At 40.6% G+C, this 11,170-nt stretch overlaps 1 protein-coding gene across 3 annotated transcripts in view; it reads left to right on the top strand.

The window, feature by feature from the left end:
• tpcn3 (two pore segment channel 3) overlaps positions 1-11,170 on the top strand; it is a 60,830-nt gene that overhangs the window by 9,888 nt on the left and 39,772 nt on the right. For all 3 annotated transcript variants that reach the window (XM_048596860.1, XM_048596859.1, XM_020532549.2), the window contains exons 2-4: positions 1,753-1,835; positions 4,031-4,145; positions 8,646-8,774. In XM_048596860.1, coding sequence (XP_048452817.1) covers positions 8,679-8,774 — 96 coding nt within the window. In that variant the 5' untranslated portion in view covers positions 1,753-1,835; positions 4,031-4,145; positions 8,646-8,678. The remainder of the gene's footprint in view (positions 1-1,752; positions 1,836-4,030; positions 4,146-8,645; positions 8,775-11,170) is intronic.

Raw genomic sequence — 11,170 nt, 5'->3', positions numbered from 1 at the left:
GGCCTGCTGTGTTCATCCGGCTCTACACCTTGTTATCTCAGTTTTCCCAGAGCAAAGTGCTTCTCAAGAGAAAAATGTGCTGTGCAGGTTGGAGAAGTCCCAGGTTTGTGCTATAGCTGTTTATTTCCATCTAAGCCGTAATGTGAGCCTTTTTGATAATCGGTCAGTGCTACTGGTCGCTCCTTGAGTGTATGCATGTGCTCTTGTGGTGAATTGGTCATCTCCTCTGGGAAGAAGATTAGAGTTCCATCTCAAGACTTGATATCTGTGGAGATGTCATAATATGTACATGCGTATAGGTAATCAGTTGCATAGAGTTCAAACCTGGCTCCTTGCTCTCTGCTCTACCCTTTTTGTTCCTGTTCTTCTATTGCTGAAGTAGCCTGCTTTCAATTGTTGCCCTTGAGAAGGTGGTGTTGAGACTCTTTCTTGAACGGCTGCAATCCATGTGCTGTAAGTTGACCCACGATGCCTTTGGGAGGGAACTCCAGGATTTTGACCCAGCAACAGTAAAAGAAAGACAATATATTTCCAAGTCAGGATGGTGAGTGGCTTGGAGGGGACCTTAGAGGTAGTAGTGTTCCCATGTATTTGCTGTCCTTGTCCTTCTAGATGAGAGTGGTCGAGGGATTGGCTGGTGCTGTCTAAAGCTATTTGGTGAATTTCTGCAGTGCATCTTGCAGATAGTACACACTGCTGCTACGGACCATTGGTGTTGGAGAGAGTGAGTGCTTGTGGATGTGATGTCAGTCAAGCGGGCTGCTTTGTCTTGGATGATGTCAAGCTTCTTGTGTGTTTGGAGCTGCACCCATCCAGGCAAGTAGGGAATATTCCATCATACCCCTAATTTGTGCCTTGTGGATGGGTTTGGGGGTCAGGAGGTGAGTTACTTACTGCGGTATTTCTAGCCACTGACCTGCTGTTGTAGCCACTGTGTTTATATGATGAGTCAAGGTGAGTTTCTGGTTAATGGTAACCCCAAAGATGTTGATATTGGGGAATTGAGTGATGGTAACACCATTGAATGTCTAGGAGCGATGATTAGATTGTCTTTTATTGGAGATGGTCATAGCCTGGCATTTGTGTGATGCAGATGTTTCTTGCCCCTTGTCAGCCCAAGCCTGGATATTGTCCAGGTCTTGCTGCATTTGGACATGGACTGCTTCAGTACCTGAGGAATCCTGAATGGTGCTGAACGTTGTGCCATCGTCAGTGAACATCCCCACTTCTGACGTTACGATGGAGGGAAGGTCATTGTTAAAGCAACTGATACAGTGACTGTACTGTAGGGCTGACGAGGAAAGCTGTCACTTTCGGGGAAGTGAGAGCTGGATGCGTAGGAAGAGAATGTTGAAAAATTAGTCCAGCTATTTGTCTTCGGTTCACTAGAATTGCTTGTGCACCTAGACTAAAACTGGACTTGTGATTCAAATGTGCTGAATCCTCTAACTTCACATGACAATTGATAAAATTTTTGCCATGTGAAAAGGCATGTATTTGTTTACTGTCCATTTAGAGCTTTATTTAAAGAAAATAAAGTTGTTGCATTAATATAGCATGTTTCATGATCACAGTATGGCTCAAAGTGCCTTCTGGCCAATAAGACTGTAGTAGCCAAGTGTTTTGAAGTGTAGCCATTGTTGTAATTTATGAAATCCAGCAGATAAGACCAAGACACTGCTAAGGTTGCTAGTTGGTAACTCATATTTAGAATCACATTCTTTCCTGTTTTAATATTTTACAATTTAACAGCAATTTCAACTGGCTGCAGCTTATGTCTCAGATGCGCAGTATAACAGAAACATCCAGTTTGAAACTTCACCACAGGCAATCAGGTAAGGCTTTATTGATCTATAATCAAATATTTTGGATGGGTTTCAAGATGTTTTGTTAGCTGTATTTGTAATTCTCAATACACAACTATGTTTAGTAGTTCAGGAGACTCTGTGGAAAGGCTTTTAATTTAACCCACTTAACCAGTTAACACAGTGGCAAAAGAACAAATGGCAGTTCTTTTTTTAACATGGTGAGTTGTGATCTGGAATGCACTAATAGCGATAGAGCTACATTCAATTATAACTCTTATGAAATTTGATATGTACTTAAAGGTAAAATTTGCCAAGAAATGTAGGAAGTGTCTCTGCTCAAATTGAACAGCTATCTCAAAGAGCTGGCAGAAGCACAATGGGAGGAATGGCCTCCAATGCTGTAAAGTTCTAAACTTCATCTTGATGAATGCAAGTTCTTTTTAAAGAATAAAGCATCAACAACATGTCTTTTTTTTCATCAATACCTGAAACCTTCATAGACTAAAATGGTTTTACAAAGGGAAAACATTGACTTAAAATGGCCGCAGCAATCAGCTGACCATGGGTTAATTCAGCTTCTTGAAACAATGAGATAAACAAAGATAGCCTGAGTCAAAATTAACTTCGATATTTTCACTTGTTTGCAGGAGGCACTGGGTGACCGGTTGACACATAGGCTCTGACTTGTTGGTTAAGAGCCACAGCTTACAGCAACTGATGAGAGAAATAAATTGGCTTTGTTCAGACTTGAGGTTTTTTTTAAAGGTAGCTGCTTCGTTTTCAGAAATCTGATGGTTTCTGACCAAACCCACAAGCTGTTCAGCTACATGGGAGCCAATCACAGTTCTTAGCAGGTAGAAGGCCCTTGTCATTGACAACTGGTCACTATTCCACAGATCAATAAACTACTTGTTGCCAGCCGAGTTTCCCCTCTTAAATACATTCTGGCTGCAGCTCGTATGTAGCAACCCACTGCTTTAACAAAAGGCAATGTAAACAGCATGTATGATGGGCATCAAGGACTTTGCTTTTTAATAAAAAAAGTGCAGTCACCCTTTCCACATTCCTTGCTTTTTTTTTTAAATAGTTCTTTGCCCATTTCAGTCCACAATCAAAAATACTGTAAAATAACAAGATAGTCTTTGCACTGTATTAATACACACAGTTTCCTGTATGTTCATGTGCACCACACTGCTGCTAGCCGAACTGACCGCCCTCGATTGTTTGTCAGCATAATTCTTTGCACACTCGGGATTATTCAACAAATGTTGTCTGATTGCAGAATTACATTTAATGTTGGATGCTTGTGTATTTGCAAGCACAAGCTGGTTGGGTAAGGTCGGAATCTTGCTTGTTGAAGGGATATGCCATTTGATATGATCCACCACACTTCAGGACATCCAGCCCACACATACTGGCACTGAAACTCCCACACTGCATTACTTAATTGTGTCACAGAGAGAACATCTTTTTGTCTTGATAACTGCATACTGTTGGTGACAAATCCCACCTAAGTTGAAATGAGCCACCACAGTGCAAAACAGCTGGATTCATCTTTTCCTCAAACATTTGAGATACCTTGCCTTTCCAGGGTACTGTTGGGTAGATTGTACACTTTTCAAGACCATGTATAACTGCCTCAGGGCTTTTCGTGAGTTTGCATGATATACAGCAAAGAATGATCAGAGTAGCCATTATGCTGCAGGATGGATTTGAGGGTCTCTATTTAATCATTAAGTTTGCCAGGTGAAGAAATTTGAGGCTGTTGATGAAGCTAATCTTGGTGTGGAACTGTAGAATTGCCAATGTGTATGCTAACTTTGTGGTTTCTCCTGAGCCATTTGACTGTGCTCTCTTCAGAGAGCTCTGGAGGCTAGGTGATTGAACATGTTCAAAGGTGAGTTTGGTAGATTTTTTTGGTCTACAAGGGAGCCAAGAGTTTCTAGGATGAGGCAAGGGAATGCTGCAGCTGGGCAATTCAAAATGATGCCTCAATATGATCAACCAGAGTCTTATTGAATGACAGGCCATTCAGCCCACTACCTACCCTAACACACTCTTGCATAATTTGATCATGTGAGGGATAAATAGTGTTCACAACATGAGGTCCAATTAACAGATTGTTGGCTTTCTGACTCATTTCGTTTAACAGAATTCCTCATTATCTGTAATATTCCACATTATCGTGTGTGAAACAATTTTTCCAACTTTCTCTTGCCTAGATTTTACAAATTGTACAACCACTGGTCTACACAGGGAATCACTTATTTTTTTATCCTTGTGGATCTTTTCCTTGGCCTTTTTGAGGATCCTGCAGTCTATCTACTACCTATTTGGGTGAGTGCCTTTCAGTGACTATATTTACTTATGCATTCAGTCTTCAATATCTTCAAACTGAAAAGCAGCATTCTGGGGGAGGGTCACCCTCCGAAACAGTAAGTCTAATCTTTTTCTTTACAGATGCTGCCAGACCTGCTGAACTTTTCCAGCAACTTTGTTTTTGTCCCTGATTCACAGCATTCACAGTTCTCTCAGTTTTTCTTCAAAATGATTTTCTTCCATGTGTTCCTTACCATTCTGTGATTATCTTAGCAATCAGCAGGAGGGAATCGGAGTCTCATTTGCTCGCATTCACATAGAGGAGCAACAATGTCCTGTCCTGAGATGCGAACAAAAGGGTACTCTTCTAAGGGTAGTGAATGTGGAATTCTTTAGCACTCAAAACTGAGTATATATTCAAGGTTGGGAGAAACTGATTTTTAATCAGTAAGTGAGTTGAGGATTGTGGAGAAAAGGTGGGAAAATGAAGTTGTGGATTATCAGATTAGCCATGGTCTCCCTGAATACGGAACAGGCCCAATGAGCTGAAAGGCGTTGAACTTCTCCTATGTCTTGTGGTCTTGTGGCGTGAACTGCCTTGAATTGCTGCACTTTGTGGATATGTGTAGTGCTGCTGGTGAGTTCCAGGATTTTAACCCAGTGGCAATGAAGGAACGGTGATATTTCCAACTCGGGATGGTGTGTGACGTGGAGATGAGCTGGCACATGTTGATATTACCATGTATCTGCTGCCCTTGTCCTCTTAGATGGTAGAGGTTGCAGCATTTAAAAGGTGCTGTTGAAAGAGCCTTTGTGATTTGTTCTATTAAATTTGTACGTGGTGCAGGGAATGAAGGATGAAAGTGGTGGATGGCGGGGGTCGCGTACCAATTAAGTCAGCATCGTTATGAATAAAGGATGTGCATGCCTCTCGGTAATTTAGAAAAGATGCTAGGCATGAACATATTCTTTAGCATGATTGGATTGTTCAGCAAGCCCTGCCCAATTGGAATATTACATCTGATTGAACATATTGTATTTACAAGCACAAAACAGGCTGGTTTTGTTTACAGCCTGTACTTGATGTGACTAGCCAGAGGAACATGTCAGTTGTTTTGATCCGTTAAATGTTGGGAGGTCTGCTCTACATACCTGACATCACACTGACATTGACATTGAAATTTATTCACCATGTTGTATAGGGAATGTAGGAGCAAAGAAACATGGGTGTGTACGTGCAGAGATCATTGAAGCAGCGGGACAGGTGGAAAGAGCAGTTAACAACCAGGCTTGCAAATGTTCTTGGTTTTACTAATAGGACCATAGAGTATGAGAAAAAGGTTGTGATGTTGAACTTGTATAAAACATTTGTTAGGCCTCAGCCTCAGCAATTGTGGGTGCCACATTATAGGAAGGATGAGAAAAATTAGAGTGCAGAATTTACAAGAATGGTTCCAGAAATGAGAAACTTCAGTTATAGAGTTGTACAGCATGGAAACAGACTGTTTGGTCCAACTCGTTCATGCTGACTAGACATCCCAATCTGATCTAGTTCCCATTTGCCAGCATTTGGCTCAAATCTCTTTCAACCCTTCCTGTTCATGTACCCTTCCTGTTCATGTACCCATCCAGATGCCTTTTTAAATGCTCTAATTGTACCAGCCTCGACCTCTTTCTCTGGCAGCTTATTCCATACAAGCACCATCCTCTGCATGACAAAGTTGCCCTTCAGGTTTTTATTTTTTTTTAAATTTTTACCCTCACCTTTAAACCCATGCCCTTTAGTTTTGGACTCTCGCACCCAAGGAAAAAGACCTTGGTTTATGATGATTGATGAAGAAATTGTCAGGAGAGAAGGTGGCGGGGGGGTAGATTTGATCGAGGTTTTCAAGATCTTTACATGAGCTGGCTGGAATGGATAGGAGAAGCAGTTCCTGCTTGTAAAGGAAATAAGAATGAGAGGACATGTGATGCACAAAAGAAGAAGGGGTAATGTGAGAAAAATATACTTCATGCACAAATTGCAAAAGGTTAGTATGTAGTATAGCGAGTAATTGAGAATGCAAATAGAATGTTATTATTTATTGCAAGAGGAGCTGAATACAAAGGTGTGGAGGTTATGCTTCACTTATACAGGAGATTGGTGAAGCAACATCTGGAACACTCTGTACCACATTGATCATCTTCCTTTAGGAAAGGTGCAAGTTCATTGAAGCAGTACGAGTTGCAAGACAAAGACCTGTTTGAACATTAGTCCCTATGGGAATTGCTACTTCATTTAAGTTATTTCACTCGTTGTGATTTTTCAAGAACTCGATCACAACATTTGACTAAGTACTTGCCATACAGATCAGTTTTGATGCCATCCAGGAGACTTGCTCTTTAAGAGTAGAGAAATCATGAGCTCTACTGTAATGATTAAGAATCCGCCCAGATAGAAGATTGGGGAAAGTTTCATTTAGTCTATTGACATTTAAAGTACTTTCTCAGACTGTCATGCTGCTGATGATCCTTACATCTTTATAGCTACTGAAACCAAGCAAAATCCTGTGAATGCTGGAAATCAGGAATTTAAAACAAAGTGCTGGAGAAATCCAACAGGTCTGTTAGCCTTGGAAATCAAAGAATTAATCTATTGAATCTGATAATGACTTTTATTCAGAACTGAAGAGAGTTGGGAAAAGTGATGGGTTTTACTGATGGCCTCATTTTACAGTCTAAATGACTTGTATCTTGGCTGTATATTGGAAAGCTATCTATGTGTAGTGCCTGCTGCATGGGCTGTCTAGATCTTGTTCCAACTAACTAAACACTCGACTTTCAGCTTTGGACCCAGACTACCTGAGATACTCACTTCCCTTATTTTCAAAACCAACCTTGGCACCTGCTATCAATACAAGTCTGGAGGATGAGTTAGTGGAATGGTTTCACAACAACTTCCTAGAACAAAGTTATTTTAGATCTGGTAAGGCAGGATTAGCCAATAATCGCATAGTAAAAGATCTCTGGGCAGGGGAGGGGAGTGTTCATAACACAATTTAATTCCATATTACAAAAGGCATTCTTGAGTCCAAAACCAGAATCATGAACTTAAGTGCAGCCAGTTAAATAGTTATGAGTGAATATGAAGGGCAGCACAGTGGCTCAGTGGTTAGCACTGCTGCCTCACAGTGCCAGGGACCCGTGTTCGAATCCAGCCTCGGGCGACTGTGTGGAGTTTACACGCTCTCCCGTTTCTGCCAGGTGCTCCGGTGTAAGTTAAGTGGATTAGCCATGCTAAATTGCCCATAGTGTTCAGGTTGTAGGTGTAAGTGGAAAGAACACAAATTAGCATGCAGGTACAGCAGGAAGACAAATGGCATGTTGACCTTTTTATTGCAGAGGACAGGAGTCAACAACTGAAGAATTCAGCTCTGACGTAGAGTCCTCTAGATTAGAATGTTAGCTTGCTCTCCGTCCATGGATGCGGCCTGACCTGTTGTGATCTCTAGTATTTATTGTTTTCAGTGAAGAATAAGTAAGTCTTGCTACAGTTGTGGTTAGAACATGCCTGGTGTACTGTGTGCAGTTTTGGTCACCAAGTTATTACCTTCGCAGTACAGTCAAAGTTCACTAGACTGGTTCCTGGGATGAGATGTTTGCCCAAAAACAGGCCGAATGAAGTGGGCCTAGACTGTCTTTTCAGTATAAAAGGGTGAGAGGTGGGGGTCATTGAAATCAATAAGATTTTGAAGAGGCTCAATAGGATAGTTGTTGAGAAATAATTTCAACTGGTTGGAGAATCTAGCACATGGGGGCACAGTGTCAGGGTATAATAGGTTGACCATATGGGACTGAAAAAATGTCTTTACTCAGAAGATTGTGAATTTTCAGCAATTCCTATTCCAGAGGATAAAAGATGCTCCATCATTAAGTACGTTCAAGGTTGAGAATAGAGTGATATGGGGAGTGGGCTAGAAAGGTGATTTAGGTAGAAAATCAATGAAGATTGCATTTGATGGTGGAGCAGGCTGGGGGAGTCCATTCTTCCCCTAATTTCTTTGTCAGAAATTGGAAACAAATGTAGCAATCAGCGAACCGTTTGACGCCTCTGGCCTAAATGGATGAACTTATCTTTCGGATACAGACTCCTCCCCTGCCCCTATTTATAAAATTGGGAATAGCTGGTTTCCTTCTACTCCACTTCTCCTTTCCTCCAAACCCCCTGTAATTTTATATGTTGTCATCTTAATTGCGAATGGAATGGTACACACCAATTAAACAAAGAGAATGCTGAAAAAACTCAGGTCTAGGAGGGAAATAGTGTCAATATTTTGAGTCCTGTATGACCTCTTCAGAAATGTGTATATATAGATGTTGCAGCAACAGGGTGTTATCCAATATTGTGCCCTTGAAAGACCCCCCTTCACTAATTACCATTAGAGGCCAACTTCTCCAAAGTGTGCTTGTTAAATAACCATCGTCAGTTAATTTCACTCCAGGGCCACACTGATTTAGTGTTCCCTTTTACCCCACCAGGTAACTTCGACAGTGGAGTTTATTTGTCTGCTAATGTTTACAGTACGGCTTTTCCATTTCGCAAAAATTACTCCCACCAAGGTGTTTTGGAGAGATGCGAAGAACATCTGTGTCATTGTCAGTATATCGGTGAGTACGTAATCCTAATAAATATAGTGCTATATTTGTCTGGAAAATCAGTGTGAAGTGCTGTCAAGCAAAATATCCACAGTTGATGGAGTGCAAACGTTTCTCTAGATCTTGCAAATGTTTCCCCTCGGCTAATGCCATCCAAAAGGATTGTCTGGTCACTCATTCACTAATGTTTGTAAATCTTTTTGAGTAAAGGATCTGTCACATGCTGACACGTAGGCAGATTATGCCTGCAATACTTAAGATCAGACATTAACCATGGATTGTAAGGTATTGCAAACTGAAGACAGATTGTAAATAAATATTGTACTTTAGTCTTGAGATCAATGAAGTAAGCTATAGAGTCATCTAGATTTGAAATGTTAGCTTGATGTCTCTCCATGCACGCTGTCTAATCCACTGTGATCTCCAGCATTGGTTGTTTGCAGTACAGATTCCAGCATCTACAGTAATTTGCCCCTGTACAAAGGTTATTTGTCTGTGATTCCATTCTCAAGCCCATGTGATTTTACTTGAATTTATGTCTTAAAGGCCCATTAGAATGTTTCAATATTCTGCCTGTATTTCAGCTGTTTCGTTTTACAGTTTTCTCTCCCTTCTCCTTTTAATGTTTTCAAGGTAGTTTTTAGTGAAGCATGTTCTGGAACTGACCAGAAAGCAGGCTATACTAGAGTCGTCATTGTTCAATGTGACATAATTAATAACTTCTCTAGGATCATAACCTGATTGAACTTTTCATTTTGCATAGGGTTTTAAGGGAAGAAGAGTTGGTCCAAGACTTGAAATTTAAACTCAGATGTGATCATGAAATTTGAGCTGGCTGAGATGAATTGGGGTATTATGCTAGGAGATAGATCGAGAGAAGCAGTGCCGATATTTAAAGGGGCATTTCAGAATCCTCTGAATAAGTACATTCCTACTAAAAAGAAAATCTCCAGGATTTTCTGTAGGTAAAATGAAATGAGTAAGTGAAGTGAGCTTTGGCCCTCTAGAGGGTGAGAATTGAGCCTGAAATGTAGATACTAAATAATTTTTATGTTTTAAATATTGTTTCTGTCTTCTTTTAGAGTAATACCGACAAACTGAAGGAAGAACCTAGTGCAATTTTAGTCACTAGTGAAGTGGTACTGAGAAAACTGAAGCTGTGGGTTCACATTTCTCTGGGTCCCGATGGACTTCATCTAGGGTTTTAAGGGAGGTGGCTAATGAGCTAGAAAATATATTGGTGTTAACTTTCCAAAATTTGGTAGATTCTGGAAATCTTTAATTAGACTAGAAGATAACAAATATAACCCCTCTATAATTAAGAAGGGAGGGAGGCAGAAATCCATAAGCTAAAATTAGCTTGATGTCCATCATGGGGAAGGTGTTGGAATTGATCATTAATGAGGTTATAACCAGGCACTTGGGAGGTCTCAAAGTAATTAGGAAAAGTCAGCATGGTTTTTTGAACTGGAAAGCATGCGTAATGAATTTATTGGAATTGTATAAAGAAGTAACAAGTGCTACGGAATAGAGGGGTGGGGAGGGATGTTGATGTATTGTACTTCGATTTTCAGAAGGCATTTGACAAGGTTCTATTAAAGGTTAAAAACTGGGGGGAGGAAAAGCAACTGTGGATTCTGGAAATCGAACAAAAGCAGAAAATGCTAGAAAAGCTGAGCAGACCTGGCAGCATCTGTGGAAAGAATTTAGAGTTAATGTTTTGGGTCCAGTGACCCTTCCTCGGGGTACTCTGCCCTGAGGAAGGGTCACTGGACCCGAAACATTAACTCTGCTTTCTCTCCACAGATGCTGCCAGACCTGCTCAGCTTTTCTAGCATTTTCTGTTTTTTGTTTCTACGTAAAGTTATTGTGCAAAATATGATCTCATTGAATTGAGTGTAATATATTAACATGGATGGAAAATTGGGTAGCAGAAATTGGAGGACACCCATATATTTCTTTTTAAGATTGATAGGATGTGACAAATGGGATCCCACAGGGATCTGTGCTTGACCCTCAACTCTTTACAGTTTGACTTAAGGATGCAGATAGATAGACAGATATAGCTGGGTTAAATGGGCAGGCAGGAGTCTGGCAGCTGGAGTATAATGTGGAAAAATGTGCAAATGTTCACTTTGGAGGGAAGAATAAAAAAGCAGAGTATTTCTTAAATGGAGAGTGACTGAAATTCTGGGGTACACAGGTATTGAGGTGTTCTAGTGTATGACTAACAAAAGACTAGTGAACGTATGCTATATAATCGGGGAGGCTAGCATGTCATTATCCTTGTGAGAATTTGAACATAAAAGTAAGGGTCAAAAACAGAAGTTGCTGGAAAAGCTCAGCAGGTCTGGCAGCATCTGTGAAGGAAAAAACAGAGTTAACGTTTCGGGTCCAGTGACCCTTCC

This window comes from Rhincodon typus, chromosome 5 (assembly GCF_021869965.1).
Source record: "Rhincodon typus isolate 14 chromosome 5, sRhiTyp1.1, whole genome shotgun sequence".
In the NCBI taxonomy this organism is placed as follows: Eukaryota; Metazoa; Chordata; class Chondrichthyes; order Orectolobiformes; family Rhincodontidae; genus Rhincodon; species Rhincodon typus.
This window is presented reverse-complemented; position numbering and strand designations above follow the sequence as displayed.